Raw genomic sequence first — 21716 nt, 5'->3', positions numbered from 1 at the left:
AATGACTCTGGGAGCGAAGAGAGTTATGTGGCCGTGTTCAGATTAAGGTCCATTTGGACCCTGCCTCTTGTTTAGCGGAAGAAAGGGAACTTGGTGACCTTTCTCTGACCTCATTTTGACCCACTAAGTCAGTATAGGCAGGGCCTCATCTTCACAGTCAATTTGATTATCATCTATTTGCTAAGTATTTTGGGTTTTGCTAAATTTAATGTGCATGCATGCTCACACACACACACTCTCTCTCTCTCTCTCTCTCACACACACACTATTGTAATAAACTCATTTTTCAGATAGTAAGCAGAAGCTAAATAACTTGTGGAAGTCAGATAGTTAGGAGGTGACAAAGGTTGGCTTTAAATTTGTCTGTCCCCAGAATTAATCTCACTATTTCCACAGTGTCTAGTCTGCCCAGATCTGGGCATGATCAGAACTCAGGTTCTGGCTCCATCTCCATGACTCACTCACTTACAGTGTTCTAGATTTCAGGCTTGGCCTCATCCTCTCAGAGACAGGTTCCAGGTGATGTCCCAACTTCAAGTTCCTACTCTTTCCTACAAAGCAGCTGAAGCTCTGTGATGGGGTCTTATTCATTTTGACTAGACATGGACCGGATTTTCAGCCAATCACTTCAGGCAGGGTAAAGAGACTGATTGGACAACCATGACCACACTTACACCTGTAAAGGTGGCATCGAGTGTCCTCCTTCTCAAATGCCACAGGCTGAAAATGGGGAGAAAGTCATGCTGGGTCACTGGAAGAGAAAGTGTCAACGAGCTGCATATTCAAAATGTCACCACTTCTGGGAATTTTTACAGAAACACCAGTTGCCTGTCTTGGTGTGTGTGTGTGTGTGTGTGTGTGTGTGTGTGTGTGTGTGTGTGTGTGTGTCTGCCATGACTCATGGGTGGAAGTCAAGGACAACTTGTGTGAATCAGCTCTCTCTGCCATGTGGGGTCTGGGGTTAGCAGCAAGTGCCCTTACCTACAGAGCTATCCTTTTGGCTCCATCAATGCCTTTCTTTGAAATGAGGACTAGTTATTTTAATGATCAATGGTTATTGCCAGTTTCAGTATTATAAATATATACTTATATATATTTATTTATGAATAACATTTCATACAATCTTGTCCACCTTAAAAATGTGTTAACTGCAGGACTAATGCTTATAGCTGTTTACTAATTGTCTGAGGTCACACATGGCAGGGCAAAGTTTTGATCAGTTTCTATTTCCAAAGCCTTTTTCTTTTCTTCCATCACCACTTAACCCTGGGTTATGGTGTGGTATTGAGCAAAGGCTCACCTGACACTGTTTTTTCAGTGCCTGCTGGTTGACTAGAAGATCCTATGAGCATGTGTCCTTTTCATTTCTCAATCGCCAATCTGCCTTTCCTTCCTAATCCTGGCCCACCTTTCCATAGAAAGTAACAGTCTTTGCTCTCTTGTCCTTGGACGAGCTACAATTTTGAAAGTGCATGAGGAAATTAGTTTGGAACCAGATCCACAGTTCCAAGGTAAACAGTCCCACTTTGTCCCAGACTCAATGTCCCTGGTGAGGGGAGCAGGGCTGCAGCCCAGGGAACAGTCCCTGGTCGGAGAGGTCAAGCTTTGTTTGGTTTTCATTGTTTTTTAGGACACAGCTCTAAAGCTTCCAAACTAATGACTCTTAAATTGCAACTTGTGTCGGTCACCTGGGGGGCTTATTAAGATCCACCAGTCCTTGGTTCTCTCTGCTCCAGTGCATCAGGATGGTGGGACAGAGTCTCGTGTAGGTGCTTTGACAAACTTGGCACATATAAGCGTATTTTATACCTTATCATGCTTATTTGTTCCTCCATCTCAATGTTTATTAATTTCTTACCTTTGATCTAGAAAACTTGTTAATTGACAAATCTTTGTGCTTATGCCATGTAACAAAACATACATACATACACACACACACACACACACACACACACACACACCTTAAGATATATAGATATATACAATGTGGGACTTTAGCCTACACTTAAATAGTTCATAACTTCCCAGGAACAGAAGCATCAAACTCAGCAGGTTCAAGCTCCCCAGACAAGTTTCAAACATTCACCCTAGGTATTAAACCTGAGTTAGCCAGAGCTGATGGCTTTAGGTGATATAATACAAGACATTGTACCTTTGTTTGGAATGAGCATGCATTGTTAGTTGTCCCAGCTCCCATTCTCTGTACCTCCTGTACATACTATACCTCTTTACACCTGTATGTCACCTGCCTAGCCCCTGAAAGCCACTTTCTACCTTGAACAGTTGGACTCTTAGAGGAGCAAAAAGACCAAATAACTTCCTAGATTGACAGCAAACCGCATTTTCCTGTGGGAACCAACACAATAGTGTTTCCTATGAGCCTTGTCTCTTTCAAACAATGCTTCAAGTCCATGCTGGTCAGTGGTGGTATCTCACAAATTGTGGAGCCCGTATCCCTCTTCTGGTTTTACCACACTGTGTGTCCTGACCCTTCTCTGTTGGAGACACCTGTTCCATGCCTGTATTCTAGTGGGCAGCCCATCCCTCGGGTGGAGTACACAGAAGAAGAGAAGAAGACCTGGGGGACAGTGTTCAAGACGCTGAAGGCCTTGTATAAAACGCATGCCTGCTACGAGCACAACCACATTTTCCCACTTCTGGAAAAGTACTGCGGGTTCCGTGAAGACAACATTCCCCAGCTGGAAGATGTTTCTCAGTTTCTTCAGAGTAAGTCCACATCAGGGCCAACGCCTGCAGGCAGTGGGGTGGGGGTGGGGAGTAAATGAAGGCTGTTGTGAGTAGCGGTGATGCAGTGCAGGCTGAGTCTCCCATGAAGAACCCAGATGCATTGTCTCCTGCCTTTGTCTCACCTCCGTTATTGGTCTCCTTCCACCCAAGCAAGAACACCAGCTGTGGAGTCTTGCCATGGAGCTGTCTCTGAAAGTGTCTTCTCTCATACCCAAAGCCTGAGGTGCCTGCCAGGGTTTTCCCTGCAGCGCCCACTGTTGGGAAATGGCTGCAATGCCAATTCAAGGAAAAAGTATGCTCTATGTGGGCCAGTGCCAAGAGTCCCTTGTCCTGGGTCTATTCATCTGGGATGGATCCTGCCTTTGACCTTTTGCGGTTGTGTAAATCTGCCTTCATGTTGTCACCTGCCAAATAGACCCTGTTGCCCTCTTGGCATCTGTCACAGGGAAATTACAAGAATGGAATGAGATGTTGCATATGAAAGAACTTGGCATAGTGCTGGGTCCACAGACAGGGTTCAGTGAGTCTGAGGGTTAATGGTCATGAGAGATGCTCAGTCATGACTCCCTGAGTAGCCTTTCCAAAGGGAGATTAGTGTTTTTCCTTCTGACAACAGGATGCTCATTTAGCAAAGTGTGAACAGTCAACTAGTTCATATTGAACGCCTACTATGTGCTAGGTAGAATAAGGGGAAGTAGGGAGATGAACCACAGTTGCATATAAAGGAAGACTTTTTTTCTGTGCATCAGAATCTCAAAGGCCAAAAAAGTACACGGCAGGGACAGAGATTAGAAGTGGAATGGATGAGGTGATAATCTTCGAGATCTTTCCCACCTCTAGGATAAAGCAAGGTGATTATCAGCCTGAAAATGTAGAGTGAAGGAAGTGAGAGCCAGTCTTAAAGATGGTCTCCCGTTTATTGCCGGATGCTGTGGCCATTAGCAAGAATGATAAACGCCAATGCTGGCAGTTGCCAAATTATGTAATTTCAATCAAAAAGCTTTAAAGCCATGTGGTCTGTGTCTTGTGGCCCCGGTCTAAAAGCTTTAACCCATGTCTCAACTTCCCCATCATTAAAGTGGGGATGATAAAATGTCTTCCTCATAGTCATTGCAAGGGTTAGCTTGTGCCTGGCATATGTTAGGTAGTATGTAGTGTTAGTTATGGTCATCACAGCAACACTTTCTACTCCCAGTGTAGAGCAGATTGAGAAACAGATGTAGGAGGCAAAGGATGGCTATAAATTGGTAGCTTTAAAGAAAAGTTATTTAGAGTACATTGGTGCTCAAAATTTTCCCAGTACTTTAACCTTGATTAGGGAACTATCTACCAGTTCTTGGTGCTCCCTACATTTTAAAGAGAAACCCACATGCCCTGTTTATGGATGAGACAGAGAGACAGAGAGACACAGAGACAGAGAGAGAGACAGGGAGAGACAGAGAGAGGAGAGAGAGAGACAGAGAGACACAGAGACAGAGAGACACAGAGACACAGAGAGAGACAGAGAGAGAGGAGAGAGAGGGAGGGAGAGAGAGACAGAGAGACACAGAGAGAGACAGAGAGATAGGAGAGAAAGAGGGAGGGAGAGAGAGAGATTTTGAGATTATTGCAGTCAGACAGGACATTTCTCTTCCTAGGATGGGCTGTGTGTGGCATGGTAAACATAGCCCCACTGTGTGTGGAATTGCATGATTTACTCCTGATGCTGACCTGAAATCTCCTCACCACTCTGGAAATATGAGAAGTAGTGGACAAGTATCTGATGCCAATGATCAGTAGCAAACAGGAAATTTACTGCAGTTTTGCAATGGACTAGGCTCCGCTAGGATTTTTTAGTCGTTACTGTCCTGCTGTTCAGTATATACCTCAGTAGTACCCACCTACATTTTGCAGGTGAGAAAACTGAATCTCATCAATGTGAGTTTACTTAACCCAACACAGCCAAGGTGGCAGAGACCAGAAGCCATGTCTCCTTGGTGGAAAGTCCACATTCCTGGGCATTGGTTCCCTATTGGGGGGTTTTGTAGAGTCTCTGGCTTCTCCACAGACTTTGAGTTTTAGGTTGTCTTCTGCTTTTCAGCCTGTACTGGTTTCCGCCTCCGACCTGTTGCTGGCTTACTGTCCTCTCGAGATTTCTTGGGTGGCCTGGCCTTCCGAGTCTTCCACTGCACACAATATATCAGGCATGGGTCTAAGCCCATGTACACACCTGAACCGTGAGTACCATTCTCCAGCTACCACTGCCAATCACAATGGGCACTAGTCCTACCTGCTCTAAGAATGCTTTCTAGGTTCATTGCAGGCTGGTCTGCACAATTCATTGCCTGCTTTATTTGATAGTGGTTCTAAGTGAAACTCACACCTTGGGGATTTTCTCAGTCCAGATAGATGAAATTTGGACACACAGATTTGGACATCCTGTCAACCAAGGATTGGGATCTCCTTGGGAAGCAGGAAAAGAAGTTCCATCAAGCCTCAAAGTCAGACCTCTGAAGTTCCAAATAGGATAGGAACAAGAGTAGCCAAGTGATCTCAGCATCTCCCAAGTACACATTTAGATGATGCCAGTTCTTTGCATGGGTTATGTATTGGCCAGAAGGAGAGAATGGGTGGCCACTGTGCTTCCTACTTGGACTTCTAGCCACCTCATTAGTCACATAGAAATTGATCCAAGGAGATCAGGATGATGTCCCAGATTATTTCCCCCTCTTCATGATGTTCACGGCTCAATTAGAAAGGACTTGTTTCTTTGGAACCGGTAGTGTTTTAGAAAAAAATGTAACCTTTCTTTTTTGACTGTTGGCCTACTCTGGGCCAAGAAAAGAGCAACACCTTTATTTAAAAAAAAAGTCCTTATTGGAAAAGCTGGGAACATTATCCCTCTCCGGGTAAGTGAGTGACAAGGAGACTTGGGATGGGAGGAATCTCTGACCCACAACTCACTCAGGTATCTGAGAAGAGACCTATACAGATGCTGGTTCCTTGGCTTTGCATCTGAACCCCTCTTGTCTCCTAGGACTCTGAGCGGCTCTGCCTCTCCTTTCTTTCCTTTCCCTTTCTTCCTTTTCTTTCATACTGTATTTCAAGGGATCCTTTGCTTCAAACAGAGCTTATTCTCGAGAGTAAAGTCCCAGGCCTCAATGTGCTACTTTTTCCTCATTGTTTCTAACTTGGTTTAACCTGTCCATCCTCTAAATGCTGTACTTTCTGTTTTAGTGACATTTGTCATGAACTGCTGGGACATGTGCCCCTGTTTTCAGATCGCAGCTTTGCCCAGTTTTCCCAGGTAAGAAAAAAAAGACTTGGCTATAGGGTTTGGACTGCATTTCTGAAATGAGTTAATCCCTGACAAAGGGGCCCTCACATGCTCTGTACGAGTGGAAAAAGATATCGTTCCATGTTCCTACCTGAGAAGAATATCACCGTGAAGGGTGTGTGGCTCTGTGGGCCAGGAGGAACACTCAGAACCACAGCCTGGGGTTGGTGATTGATCATTCTGTGACATGCCTATGACCAATTGGCTAATCTCAATGATCTTGTCAGTCATATATTAAGAGCCTTCTCATTGATAAAAGCATCTCTCATCTCTATGCAGACGTCACCTCAGCTGCTTTCAAATTTGTCTACTACTTTCCATCCAGTAGTCTTTTGAGAGACCTTGACACTTTCCATCCTGTCAGGTAGTCTTCTGTATGTATACTTGAACTAAATAAGATGACATTTGCCAAGAATCCAACATCAATGATCTTATGTATAAGATTGACTAGAGAGACAGAGAAGGAAACAAAGAAAGATAAAATAAAGAGCCATATAATGTCTTGTTTCAACTGTCAAAATAGTACCATGACTTTGATTTATCTTTCACAGTGATAAGAAAACTCAAAACTGTTTTCTGATGAGTTCAAGCAATTCTCCTAATTCTCTCTTGTCACCAGGAGGGGGTCCCGTGTGTGTGTGTGTGTGTGTGTGTGTGTAGGAGGTATCTAGGGAAATGACTTAGCAGTTAAGACAACATACTTCTCTTGCAGAGGACCACAGTTTTTGTTCAAACTCTCACATCAGGTGACCAATAGCCACCCATATCTCTAACCCTAACATATAATGACTGTGGTCTCTGCAGGCATCTGCATTCATATGAACACACCCCACAGAGACACACAGGTGCCCAAATAATTTTTAAAAACCATAAAAATATTTTAAAGCACAGTTGGGTGGCTGGGATAATGAAAGATTGAATGATGGCTCCGAGGTACTCATAGACCCAACCCAGAGCTTTGATGAGCTGGACAAGCTGTGAAGCCATCATGTGCCTCAGTTCCCATGAACTTGAATCAGTAAAATTGGTCTTATCAGTCTTCTTCCTCACTAGAAAGAGTGATGGTCAAAGGATGGCACATGAGTGAACGATGCTCTGAGTAGGAATTTGAAGGTAATGACACTGTGCTTGAATTTACAAGCATTTGCCATTAGCTGCAGGAAGTGTTTCCAACCATGGAACAAGGCAGCTGCCACTTGATATTTGAAACAAATGAGATAAAAAGTTCAACTGATTTCTTGACTACTTAGAAGACTTAGGCTGTCCAAACAAAAACACTTGCTACTTCCATGTGAGGTTTTGAGAATCATGGAGCCCTGAAACCATTGGACTTTAGAAGTGGGAGTGTCTGTTTGAACTTTAGCTGTGAAAGTGTTATTGCCAATAATGCAGTTACGGCTGCCAAGATGGTGTTGATTACTCAAGACAGTTTTAAAACAGGAACTTGTTACTATGACAGGAGAATTAGAAGCTTTCTCCTTGGAGAATAGGAACCTTGAATTCTTGACATGAGAGATATTCTATTTAGCTGCAGAGCTGGTGGCAGTCTTCCTTAAGTCATTTGCATTTTGGGTAACCCTGGAGAGGAGTAGACAATTAACGTCAGCAGATATTGTATGATCATCTGTTTAGCACTCTCGTCTTTGACATGGATAGTCCCAAGGCAAAAAGTTGTTCTCTGAGAACATTTTGTTTTGATTTGAAGTCAGAAGTTTCTTACCACTGTAGGGCAGTGTGGGGGTGGTGATGGAGTACAGAAGGATCTTAGGGGCCCCTGTGTTAGTTGAACTCTTGACTTACAAAGAATAAGATATTGGGTGTTGTGGCACACACCTGCAATTCCAACCCTTGCGAGATGCAAGAAGGAAGATCAGGAATTTGAGATTATCTTTGCCTATACTGCCAGTTTGAGGCTAGACTGGAATATACGGGACCCTATCTTTAAAAAAATGATGTCAAGAGAAACAACTAAGGATTTAACCTCAGCTTATCAATGGATTCTGTTAAACTCAGGATTCGAATATCTAGAAATAGAGTAGAGTTAGAATTAGAGTAGAGGTGGGGGAAAAATGGGGTAGTAGAACCAGGCTAGGGGCTACCTGAACTTGGTTTACTCTAAGCCAGACAGTACTTTCTATAGACAGTGTATGTCAGCCTCAATGTGGGGCCCAGAGAGGGATATGGTGATACAAGGCATGTAGCCTCTTGCTTCAAAATAAAAAAGCCCTTAGTTCTCCTCCCTGTCTGTACCCAGTCCTTGGTGAGCTTAGCCAATCTCTTGTCTATGAATATTATCTCTAATATACTATTGAACATTCATGTTCTTGACTTAGACTTCAACACCAAATCATGCTTACATATGAACCATCAATTCAGCATCTCCACCCCACTTGATGTTGATTAGACATCTCTATATTCCTGTCCAAAGCTGATTTTTGAATCTTCTTCAAAGTTTATTCAGCCATAAGTCTCCCTGTAAGAGTCCATAACAACTCCATTCTTTGATTTGCTCAAGCCAAAAACACACATCTGGGGGTTAACATGACCTCAGCACTCTCGTTCTTTGTTGATAATATGCTCTTAGCACTCTCATTCATTGTTGCTAAGAGGCTCTCAGGCACTCTCATTCTTTACTTGTCTGCTGTAGCTTCTTCATTGGCATCCCACCCTCATCCTTGACTCCTACAGTCTATTCTCACAAAGTAGCCAGAGTAAGTCTTCAGTGACATATATTATTAGATCATGTCCACTCTAGAATAATTTATATACATACATGGAATTACCAAAGAAGAAAAACAACAGGAGTTACTGCAAATCCTGAAATGGATTTTTATTTCACTGAAAAGAAAAACCCAAGTCCTCAAATGCCTTTTTAAAAAAAGCCCACATGATCGCATTTGGGATCTTCAGTGTTTCCCACCAGTACTCTCTCTATACTATAGCTGCTCTGTCCCTCATTCTCTGTTCCTGGGAGCAGCCCGCATCTCCCTTGCTTAGACAGTGTCCCAACTAGCTGTACACTTGCTGTTTGCTCTGCAGCATCCAACCTGTCATCAGAAGAACCAATAGCATCCAAGCCTTTCCCCAAGTACTACCTTTCCTAGAACCCAAATTAATAATGAAGCCTTCCCAGGATTACCCCAAGCTCCCAGTCCTCTGTCTCTTCCTCCTTGTGTTTTTCCCCCTAAGTCTTTGCTAAATTTTTACTTATCCACGCACATCTTAACAACTGTGTATTTTTATTATAAATGACAAGGTCAAGTATATGTGCCAGTTTTGTATATTTCCTGGCACATAGAAAACACTTAATGCACATGTTTGGAGTGAATGAATACATGTTTGGAAACACACACACACACACACACACACACACACTCACACACACACACACAGAGGGTTGCTGTTAAAGAGTCCAAGAGACCACCAGAGGAATTTTGCAGTTGAGGCTGTACTCAGTGATCCATGGCATTTCAGCCTCTCCAGCTATGCGTATGTCTGGAATGACGCAACCACTTCTCTGCAGTCTTCCTTTTGTATTTTCAAGTATCTGATTAAGACTCATTCTGTATTCCAGAAATATCTCTCTCATTCTGTGTGGGTGTGTGTGATCACTAGGCTGCTGTCAACAGATGATGTTTTAGATGCTGTGTGACCATGTGCAGGCTAACTTGTCATTCCTTTTTGTAAAGTGAAGACAAAGGAAGCAAGTACTGGTGATGCATTCCTCTGCTCCTGAAGTCTGTGCCTCTGGCCTGGCTAGAGTGGACTTCTACAAATATGCAGTGTCAATCTAGGGCCTTCAGAAAGTGTTTAGAAATAAATTACCTGCCCATTATTGGGTGTCAAGTTGGCACTGAGAGTAAAGTCTTTTTTATTTATTTTTTATTTTTTGGTTTTTTGAGACAGGGTTTCCTGTGTAGCTTTGGAGGCTGTCCTGGAACCAGCTCTTGTAGAACAGGCTGGTCTCAAACTCACAAAGATCTGCCTGCCTCTGCCTCCAAGTTCTGGGAGTAAAGGTGTGCACCACCAATGCCCGGCTGAGGGCAAAGTCTAAATAATGGGTGTGCCACTGACTCTGTTTCTCCACACACAGGAAATCGGGCTTGCTTCTCTGGGTGCACCTGATGAATACATCGAGAAACTAGCCACAGTAAGTCTTGTCCATGGAAGGGTTATGGGAATGCTAAGGGCCATGTCCTTCAGTGCCGCGTCCGCCTGTGCAGCCTGTGTCCGAGAACGTGCGGAGAGTGTTGGGGATTGACAACACAGAGACTTGTTCAACGATGTAAAGAAAACTTTAAGCAGGCCCCAAAAAGGCTCAAGAAAACTTCCCAAGAAAGGCCTCCCTCCAGAAAAGCGTCTGCTCTCTCCTCTCCCCTGGCTGGTTCTGCTCTGACACCAAAAACTGATCTGGGTGTGTCAGAAGAGGCGGTTAGTCTTTGGACAAGGTCGAGGTCAGGGCGGTTCCCGTGGGCCAGCCCTTTTCAGGAACTTATTGCCCCGGCATTGTATTGTTTTTTGTAAACATGTTTTTAGTAAACATTGTCTTACAGCTGCTTACTCCCAGGCTGATGGGGAAGTGGGTTTCTGAACAAGGTCTGGTGTTCCCACACTTCAGGTCTTTGAAGGTTTCTTCTCTCCCTGTCAGCTAGGCCATTTGAAATAATAATAAGAACATGGTAAGTTACATTCACATGAATGAAATGTCACATTTCCATTTTTCTTTAAGGGACTGGATTTTAAGGTGAGCTTGCATATGGATATTTCCACATAATTTTTAATAGGATCTCCTTGGAAACAACAACCAAGTGTAATAATAGACCTGGAAATCCTTTGGTTCAAAGGGTGCCAGGAACTGCCTGGGTTTAGTGCTCTGTTCAGCGAATATTTACCTCTCTACCTCTGCACTAGAACTAGTCTCAGGGTCTGTTTTAGATAGAAGGTAAAAAATGGGTCCAGGCTCCACATTCTTGCCAAACATTTCCCTCTCTCTCACAAGAGAATCAGGGACCATGCACACACAGGAGCTATGGCAACACCAGATCTGCACCATTGGCAATTTCCTTCCTTACATTTTCCAGTTTCTGAATATCCCTCTCCAGGTACAAAACTGTGTTTCCTATCATATGCCTGGCCTGGAAGATTAAAAAACAAAAGTTTACATTAAATTTAAAAAACTACAGTTAATGCAAGACTTGCATTGAGATGTGTTTGGTAAGAAATTTTATATACTCCCTCCTTCAGAAAGACTAGAAACTTCTAGGTTTGTCCACTGAACATCTATCTCCTCCGAGTATCAGGGCAAGTGGCTTTTGTTTCTTTATCTCTAAAAAATGGGCATGAAAATTTATTGCCCATCTCAAAAGAATTTCATGTGGGTCTAAAGAGTTAAATTCGTGTGAATGTAAGTTTTTACATTTTAGGTATCTTAGGGAGTCAGCTTTCCAAGGGCTTTTAGAAAAAGTGGATAGAATTTATCATTTATAAAGAGTAAAGTCTTAGAATCCAGAGTACCTCACTATGTCCCTCACTAATGACAAAGGACCCACTATATTGTCATTCTGAGCTGGGAACAGACCTGTGTCTTTTCTGTGCCTTTGATTTTCTGTGTCACTGTGAGTATGTCACCTTAACTTTCTAGGCTGAAGGCTGCTGTGTATGATGAAGACATATTGATTGGGCTTTGATGACCTTCTTGGGTTTAATGTCCTACAATCTAACAAGGAGACTTAACTGTTAACCCACCCCTAATTCTCCAAGATGTTGACCATCTCTAGCATCTCACTAAGCCCTGTTTTCTCTTGGTGCCAGAACTCCAGAGCTGTTATCTAGGTCAAGTATCCAAGATCCATTGGAGTAGGAGATACTGGAAGAAAAGGGCATGATTACTGGGAAGACACACATAGTAGCTGACTTCATCAGTACCCCATGCTTTTGCATAGCAGATGGAGTATGCACCTCATGGACTCTCTCACTGTTCAATCCCTTAACCACTCACTTCTTTTCCTTGGTAAAATTACCATATGAACCCTCCCAATATAGCAATATCTTAGGAATCTATCATTCCAGTTTGTGCCATAGATAGAAAAGTAAAAGTCATGGAGAATTTCTGTCACACAGAAAGGAACTTGTTGGGGATGTCTTTGGGAAATTCTAGCACACTGTAACATGTTTTATTACACCATGATTCATCCACACCTGATTCAACAGGTTACTGGATAGAAGAAGCCATGGGCCACAGAGTGATGCTAGGCCTCACTGATTCAGAGAATATATCTGTGCAGACTTCAACCTACTGGATATGTCTTTATGTATCTGCTACCTTACTCATCCCTGATAAGTGTCTTTTGCTTGCTTTCTATTCCAGATTTACTGGTTTACTGTGGAGTTTGGGCTCTGCAAGGAAGGAGATTCCATCAAGGCATATGGTGCGGGGCTTCTGTCATCCTTTGGTGAATTACAGGTATGAGTTTAGCAGAAAGCCTGGGCACTTAGAAGCAGGAGTATGTAGGACCATTCCCACCTTTGGGACTTGGCTGAAATGCTGTTAGCTATAATTAGAGGTTCATTTCCTCAGGTGATTGGTACCTTAGCAGCTATGCTTTGACTACAACTGTGTTGTTAGAGATAGAAATTCAAGCATAAGTCCACAGAACTCCATGAAGGAGAGGCCTCCTGAGGCCAAACTGACCCAGGCTTACAACTTGTAAGTATGCAAACATATGCCAAGAAATATGATTGGCTATGCCTATTAAGTTCATTATTAGGAAGTGTTGAAATGAATTGTGCCCTTCTAGTTAACTGTAGGCTTTGAATGAGCTGTGGGGAGTCTAATCTAGTACATGCTGAATAAATCAGTTTACCAAATTTGCACTGGGCTAAGGAAATGATGGTTATGGGAGATGTTTTGCTGATGAACTATGGGATGCGGGTGAGAGCACAGGCCCTGACTCAGCTGAAAACTTTTCTCTGGGTCTGCAGTACTGTTTATCAGACAAGCCAAAACTCCTGCCCCTGGACCTAGAGAAGACAGCCTCACAGGAGTACAACGTCACAGAGTTCCAGCCCCTATACTACGTAGCAGAGAGTTTCAATGACGCCAAGGAGAAAGTGAGGTGAGATTCCAGAAAGAAGGCCCAAGACTGAGATACATTCAGTGAGGTGGGTGTGGGCATTCCCCAAAGTCAAATGGGGTGCTCTGTAAATATACAGGGGAAGAGACCTAGAGTAGTCGAGATCAGACCTGCATCACATTAGACATGGCACCATCTGGGTTAAAAGCTCCTTTCAGAGAGGGAAGATGGGGAGATAATGAACTCACAAGTAGTGTGACAGCACTTGTCATGCCCCTCTGTTCTTGGGACTGTTGGTACCCTGATTGTATAAGAAAATAAGGAGTGTGAGGAACAGAGGAGAGCTGTTGCCTCTGATCACAAGGGCTATAACGGACAAGAAAGGAACCTAGACAGCTTGACTTGGGGACTTAGGGTGCTACTCTTGCCAAAACCTGGAGTGGCTTACTGTCTGTACTGAACTGTCATTTTCAATACAGTAGTTTTTACTTTCATCTTAGGCTAATGGAGTGTCTTGTTAACTATATTGACGGCTGTCGCTCACAAAGTCCCGCCGGGGAGATTCCTACAGAATGCTTAGGGAAGGCAATAAAGCATCCAGGTCAGAACCAGGCTGCCCAGGTTCCTTCACAGCATTGCAACTGACAGTAGCAGTCCATGTACTCAACTTCCCAAGGCTCAGCCCCCTCGTTTGAAAAATAGGGATAACACAGTACTTAATTTTAGGGCTTTAGTAAGGGGTTACTTAGTGATATTTTTAAAGGGATTAGAGCAGTTAGAATTTAATGTGATCCTAGATTCATATGAGACCCCTGATCCATGTCACAACAATGTTTCAGTCAATTGCCCAGAGCTGTGTTTCCATTTGCGTTGATTGTCAAGTACCTTTGTTATTTCTTTTAATCGTATTCTGTGTGTAGGTTTCACTTATCTTATTCAATATGTGTGCTTTGTGCTTTTATACACGCACGTGCGTGTGGGCACACACACACACACACACACACACACACACACACACACACACACACACAAAGACTTCCCCAGCTGTTCCTGGTTCAATTGTTCTTCACACCTCAACCGCAGCTTTTGAGCCACTGTTACAGGAAGTTTCAGGGTTCACAGCAAAGTAATTCCCACTCAGAACTCCTTCAGCATAACCTCTCTCTAAGTGGTGACCCTCACTTAGGCCCTTGGTGTTCATTTCAGGGCCTTTGCTGCCACAATCCCCCGGCCTTTCTCGGTTCGCTATGACCCCTACACTCAAAGGGTTGAGGTCCTGGACAACACTCAACAGCTGAAGATTTTGGCTGACTCCATCAACAGTAAGTAGCTCACAGCTGATGGAACTCTACCTTCTTTCCCAGAATAGAGGCCGTGTCTTCTGACCTTTCCCACAGGGACAAAAGAAACATCTCCACATACGCCATAGGTTCACTGGAGGAAAAGAACTATGCAGGTTGCCTTACCTTCCCCTTTGACATTCTTCCTTTGACCTTCTTCCTTTGACCTTCTTCCTTTGACCTTCTGGCATCCAATCCCATCTCTCACCACGACACCACCTTTCCACACCCAGCCTGTTGCTCTCAGGTTCTTCTCATCATTTGCCTTCCTGCCCCTTTTCTTCTAAATGTCAGTTGATATCACCCAGCCTGGAATCTCATGTGCTGAGAACTAAATTCTGTCTGCTTCACTAGCCTCCCATAATCCAACTCATCTACTGCTGCTGGCTTCTACTCTTCCCTGGTGGTGGATATTATAACAGTTACTGTAGAAACATCACCGATCACCCTGTTCACACCTGATTCTCTATAGCCACTGAAATTACCCTCTAGCACCACAGATCAGCTTCTGGTCCCTGTGCCCTCTCCTGGCTTTTGCCCATGACATCATTTCTGCTTAAAATATTCTTTTGCCATGCCTGTGTGATATGTCCAAAGCCGGTGCATCTCATGTGTCTTACACAGACATCTCTTCTTGTAGGATGACTGGCTTGTATGTCCTGCATATGTTTTTATGTTCTTGCAGATCTTCCTTTCAGAGGGTTACACCGTTTTAGAATTGTTTACTTTCTGTGTCCCAAATTAGACCTGAACAGAGATAAATATCAAGATCTCTGTTAAGTCCCTAGGACCTAACCTTATTCATAAGGATAATTAGAGCTTTTGAATGAATGAGTGAGGAATGACTACAGGCAATCACTAGAAGTTGTTTTCTATAACTAAATTGTGTTTCTATGAGGGCAGAAAAAACTTTGTATACACCACTGAAGCACTGGTATTCATGATATACAATGGCCCTGTGTATAAACCCAGCTGTTTCAGACAGAGTTTATGGGTGTTGTGTGACACGATGGTTGGCACAGTACAAAAATGTGCATCTTGTGTGTCCAGAACCAAAACTGCAGTCCAGTGGCACCACATGACATAGGCAAAGAGTGCCCAAACCACCCTGAATTCATTATGCATCAATTTTCATTTAGTTTTTCATTTCCATTATCATTAAGGCAGGTGTGGTGGCATGCAGGCAGACATGGTGCTGGAGAAGTAGCTGAGAGTTCTGTACCCAGATCACAGGAAGAGAGAATGAGCCAATGGGCCTGCTTTGGGCTTCTGAAACCCCAAAGCCCATACTCACTGACACACTTCCTCCAACAAAGCCATGCCCACTCCAACAAAGCCACACCTCCCAATCTTTCTCAATTAGAGCCATTCCCTAATGACAACTCATTCAAATATTTGAGCCTATGGGGGCCATCCCTATTTTCAAGTGCTGAAAAAAATTACAGTCCTGAGTTACATAGGTCCAAACCAAACTTTCTAAATTTGTGCAGAGGCTTAGAACCTCAGGTGTTTCTGAAATGGGATACTAAAATGAACCCCACACTCTGTAAGTTTAACTGCTTAGAGTCCTGAATGCAACAGTCCTGAAGCTGTTGTGGATAGGTATGTCAAAAAGAGCACACAGACCTAGGTATCTGCTTGGAAATCCTGTTGCTTAGAAAAACCCCTTTATCTCCAGGAAACAGCTTGTGAAAAGGGAAACAAATTATGTTGACAACTTTAGCACTCACTGCACACACTAGACCTGGGCTAGCGTTGGCTCTGTAAGTAAGTTGTAAGTGCTCTGAAGTTTGGTGTGATGCATCCCAGCAACCCTATTGGGCTTTTCATTTTTTAACAGATGGCTCACTTTTCTGCTCTTCTTTTTTTGTAGGTGAGTTTGGAATCCTTTGCAGTGCCCTGCAGAAAATAAAGACATGAACAGAAAATGATGTCACGGGTAGAACTTGAGAGGTCAATCAAAATTCTGCTGATAGAAATATAATAACTGCTTCCTCATCTAAAGAGAAAAATCTTTAATTTGATATGTCGGCTTTTATTACTTAATGCTAACACAGTGGAGCATCACCAAATGAATAAAAATTCTCTTAAAGTGTATTAAACCCTCTCAGGGTAACTCAGAATCATCTTTGATTTAGACATCTCATACATTCAATTTAGATTAAAATGTAATTTCTCACCTCTCATCAATATTCATCAAATTTGTGACCCTTATAATTCATGATTCATTTATTTGTTTTTGCCTTCCAGGTAAGATGTAAAGGAATATGTTATATGGCTTAGTGTGAAACATAAGATTGTCCTCATGAATGAATTATTCAGTTCAGTACAAATCTCAAACTGTGAAGCTTAGCTTCTATGTTCATCCACTATGGCTCTGAGAACTGATTCATTATCCTGCCTCTGTAAATCTCCTCTTATTTGAGACTCTATCAAGATAGTTACAAGCAATAAAGTTTTAGATCATTGTACAAAACATTCTGGGTATTTTTTCTCTATAGTATGCATTATTTTTATATAGTGTGCTTTATCTCTCTATTGTATGTATGCCCACCTGATCCTGATTCCACAACTTTCTGACATCATTTTCAAGTACATTTGGGAAATATTTTTGAAGGCATATGTGATATAGTAGATATTAGCTAAAGACAGGAGATATTCATTAAATGTTACATACATTTAAAAATAGTAAATCCACTTTAGAAAAGCGAGGATTTTATTTAAGCTGGAGAAAAACATCAATGTCACAATATTTTAAGTTTCAAATGCTTCTTTGATTGAAATATTTCTCTCGCTCCTTTAGAAATTCATTTGCCAGAAAATCTTATGACACAGTTTAAAGACCTAGGGGACCAAGCCCACTGCATGGATCATAGTGACAATTGAAGTCAATTGTAGGGAGTCAACAGACTTTGGTGTTTGTTGGTTATGAATTTTACATGAATACTTGTAACATATGAGATGCAGTGGGGGATGTCATTGTCTTTATAGATGTTATTTAAACTTCTTACATACTGCAAAATTGGTTTTTAAAGCAGTTAAGTCATAAGCGATTTACGTGGTGCTTCTTCAAGTGTACTTCTCAGACCAGTTGTGTAATCAACAATAAACCTGAAGGAATCTCTTATCTCTTCCCATTTAGAATTATTGGGCAAGATGCTCAGGAGTACCCCAGGTTATTCTTTCATTTACATTCACTTATCTATTTGTGTATTTATTTATTTGGGGTCTGTGTGTATGTGTCATGTTTGCATGCATGTGTGTGTGTTTATGTGTGCAATACATGTATGTGCAGATGTATATGCCTGTGGTTTCTCATCTGAAGGTCTGATATCAATGTTGTGTGTCTTCCACTAATATTTTCCCCCTTATTTTCTTGAATCAGTTTCTCTTACTGAATCTTGAGCCCACTGTTTGTTTATAATGGCTGGCCAAGGAGCCCATGGTCCTCTGGTTTCCACTCCTCAATGCTGAGATTATAAGTGGGTGTAGTTTCACCTGACCTTTTGCTTGAGGGATGGAGACCAGAACCAAGGTCCTTATGCTTACAATGCAATAACTTTCCCATCAAGCTATAACGGAAGAAGACACATATACAAATGGAGAGCTATCATATGTTCATGGTTTAGAAGAACTAATATTCTTTAAAAGTCCACCTAAGGATGTTTTCCCCTTCACAGCCAAGACTATATGGGTAGCACAAATGGACTTGGTGGGGTACTGAAAAAATAAAGAGAACATGAAGTTGGGAGGGGGCAAGGAGGTGGAGTTGGATCAGGAAGAAGCCATGGAGAGGAAAGTGGGGAGTGAATATGATTAAAATACATTGTATGAAAACAACAAAGATTAAATTAAATGTTCATCTAACATAAAGAAATTAATGGATGTAATGAAATCCCTGTCAAAACCCCACTGATCTTTTATCAGAATTGGAAAAATAAATCCTCAATTTCATACAGACCCCCTCAAAGAATCTGATTAGCTAAGAAAATCTTGAGCAATATACTTGAGGCATTATACTACTTGATCTCACAATATTCTATAAATCTTAATAATCAAAATACCGTTTTGTATTAAATACCTTTTTAACATGGTATTATTATGTTAAAAAGACATGTAGACAAAGAATAGAGATCCCAGCAACAAATCCACACTTATGGTCAGCTGAATTTTGACAAATGTGCCACAGATATTCCCGGGATTAAAGACAAACTTTTGAAAATAGTATTGGAGAAACTGAATATACATATATAGAAGAATAAATCTGGGATCTTATATCATTTATGAAAAGCAAATCAAAATGGATTAAAGGTTTAAATGTAACAAGACAACAGAGTGGAAGGGGAACCTGTGGAATAAAAATATTTTCAAAACATATGCATATGTGCATGTTTTATTAAAAATATATAACGAGCACAACAAAAAGGCAAGAAAAAATCTGATTACAAACCATGCAAGGACTGAGTGCTGCAGCTCCAGACTCCATCCAGAGTTTGCGGAAGTTGGGACTGACCAGGGCCTTAAACGTCCAGTGGGCAATGCTGGCCAGGACCATGGACAGCTCTCACCCCCCCGGTCCTTGTACTATGAATCAGTCTCCAGTTCTAACCCCTATAATAAGCATTGTCCTGATGTTCTGTCTTTTGCTAGTTACCAAACTTCCTGTCCTTCTGTAGGTGTTTTCTGGGCACTGAAGTCCAGCTTTGAGCTAGGAAGCCCACAATGTTCCACAGCCAAAGAACTCAAAATGGAATTCTCCATGAAGGACAATGTTTGCAGATGTCTGGAGCTCAGCTTCCATACCCTCATCTGACAAGTGACAATACTGGGGCATAGAGAAAGAAGCTAGAGGACTAGAGATATTTGAGCCCAAGCTTTTTCCTCAGTGGGTGATGGGGTGGTGAGATGACTAGTTGAAAAGAGGCCAGGCCTGCTTCCTTTTCCTTTGTTCATTTTCCAATAAAGGAAAAGATGAAAGAGAGATATATCAAAGTCCTCCACACAGTAGAGACATAGAAAGAGAGATAGATCGATCAACCGATAGATAGATAGATAGATAGATAGATAGATAGATAGACAGACAGACAGACAGACAGACAGACAGACAGATAGATAGGCAGGCAGGCAAGCATTTTTATATGTTTGTGTCCATGTGGTTGTATGTATGCATGCTCAAGTGGAAGCAAGAGGTCAATGTTCAATGTTTTCTTCAATTTCTCTCTACCTAAAATTTTCTGAGATAGGGTCTCTCACTGAACCTGGAGCTCACTGATTGAACCATCTTGCTCTTCCTCATCCACCATTTTGTAGAAGAGGGCCTGTGAATTTGATAGTTCTCTTCTCAATATCCATATTTCAGCAGCCATTTGAAGGTTTTCACAATCTTCTACTCCTTTCTTTTCTTTTAAAATTAATATTCTTAATTACTCTTTAAAAATATGTATTTGTGCAACGTATTTTGATCATAACCACTACCTCTCTCTAGCTCCACCTAGTTCTCTCAATTTTGCTCTCAACCCTGTCAGCTTCCTAACTCATGGCCTCTTTTTATTGTTGTTAAAAATATCCTGAGTCCAATTACCTCTATCCATATGTGCTTGGGTATGGAGCATGAACAACCTACCAACAGCCACACATCCAAAGAAGAGTGACCATCCCTGTCTAAGCAACCACTAACTACCAATAGCTTACCCACTAGAAGTGATGCTTCAAGGGCTCTGTATCCATCTATGTTGGAATTTTGATTGGCTTGATCTTGTTCGGGTCTTGTGCAGGTAACCATAGCTGCTGTGAGTTGATGTGTGCATCCTCCATGTTGTTCAGAAGTCAGCATTTCACAGCTCTCCTCCTATCCTAGTTAGTTTTTGTTGACAACTTGACACAGTCTAGCATCACCTGGGAAGACAGAGCCTAAAAGGAAGTACTGTGAACATGCCTGTGTGACACTGTCTTGATTGCTGATTGATGGAGGAGGGCCCAGCCCTAGGCAGATAACCTAGTTTGTATGAGAAAGCTAGCTAAACAAAATTCAGAGAAGTGTTACTCTATTGGTTCCACTGTGAGTTCCTGCCTAAGTTCCTACACTGGCTACTCTCAATGATTGATTGCCTAGAAGTGTAAGCTGGAATAAACTCTGCCCTCCCAGAGTTGCTTTGGATCAGAATGATTTATCACAGAAACAAAAGGAAAGTAGACCAGTGCCCCATTCACAGGCCCTTACATTCTTTCCACACACTCTTCCGCTAGGGTGTGATCTAGACCACCCTTCCACAGCTAAGCACTCGCATTTACTTATACTCATCACCTCAATTGGTTATGAGTCTCTGCATCAAGACACCGTCCACTAAAATGGAAGCTAATGCACCACATCAGGAAGTATCTTGAAACAAGCCAACTGTCCATCAGTCTACATAATGGAATTTTGTACACATAAATTCCAACTAAGGAAGTTTAGAATATATTGTAAAATGAAGACTCATTTTCAGTTTTAAAAAGATAGCAATAGCTTGTAGGCATAGCTCACAGAAGCAATGGATCCTGGCACTGGGAATGCTGACAGTGGTCATTGAGACTGGGAGCCACGCCAGAAACTGCTTTCTTTCTTTGTCTTATACTATTTTTGTCTCTCTCAAAATTCTTGTTGAAATTAATTCCAGTTATGAGGTATTAAGAGGTGAGAAAAGATAGTACTAGAAGAGGTTATTAGGGCTTTTGGATCAATCATTTGTGTGATTAATGTGTTAAATGAGTTTCTTGACAGAGGTCTTGCTGTAAGAACCAGTTTTGCTGGGTCTCTTAGGTGTTCTGCTTTTTCAAGATGATATGTGTTTGCCCAAATAATCTTCCATTTCTGAGAAAGAGAGAGAGAGAGAGAGAGAGAGAGAGAGAGAGAGAGAGAGAGAGAGAGAGAGAGAGAGAGAGAGAATGTGTTTGTGTGTTTTAACCTAGATTTTTGGTGGTTGTGGTATTATTTATTTTGTGATTGTGGTAGCAAGGATGGACAAAAGACATTATTTTAAAGAGAAAAATGTGATTGAAGTTAATCTGAATTTGAGTTTGGCTGTTGATTTTCTTTTATTTATTTCGATAGTTTATATATGACAAATACTATTGAAATAAAAAGATCAAGTATGTGAAGACTATTCACTGATGTAGTACCCTCCTTTAACCACTTGAAGAAGTCCAGAACTGCATCCAAAACCAAGGGTGATTTGGCCCTGAAGGAAATTCACAGGAAGT

The 21716-nt window shown here is 42.0% G+C and overlaps 1 protein-coding gene across 1 annotated transcript in view; it reads left to right on the top strand.

Annotated features, from left to right (window-relative positions):
- Positions 1 to 16955, top strand: part of Pah (phenylalanine hydroxylase) — a 56624-nt gene extending 39669 nt beyond the window's left edge. The window contains exons 6-13 of the mRNA XM_005067966.4: positions 2531 to 2727; positions 4829 to 4964; positions 5965 to 6034; positions 10158 to 10214; positions 12432 to 12527; positions 13046 to 13179; positions 14344 to 14459; positions 16351 to 16955. Of these exons, the coding sequence (XP_005068023.1) occupies positions 2531 to 2727; positions 4829 to 4964; positions 5965 to 6034; positions 10158 to 10214; positions 12432 to 12527; positions 13046 to 13179; positions 14344 to 14459; positions 16351 to 16397 (853 nt within the window). The 3' untranslated portion in view covers positions 16398 to 16955. The remainder of the gene's footprint in view (positions 1 to 2530; positions 2728 to 4828; positions 4965 to 5964; positions 6035 to 10157; positions 10215 to 12431; positions 12528 to 13045; positions 13180 to 14343; positions 14460 to 16350) is intronic.
- The last annotated feature ends 4761 nt before the right edge of the window (positions 16956 to 21716 follow it).

This window comes from Mesocricetus auratus, unplaced genomic scaffold, assembly GCF_017639785.1.
Source record: "Mesocricetus auratus isolate SY011 unplaced genomic scaffold, BCM_Maur_2.0 Super-Scaffold_100011, whole genome shotgun sequence".
Taxonomy (NCBI): Eukaryota; Metazoa; Chordata; class Mammalia; order Rodentia; family Cricetidae; genus Mesocricetus; species Mesocricetus auratus.
This window is presented reverse-complemented; position numbering and strand designations above follow the sequence as displayed.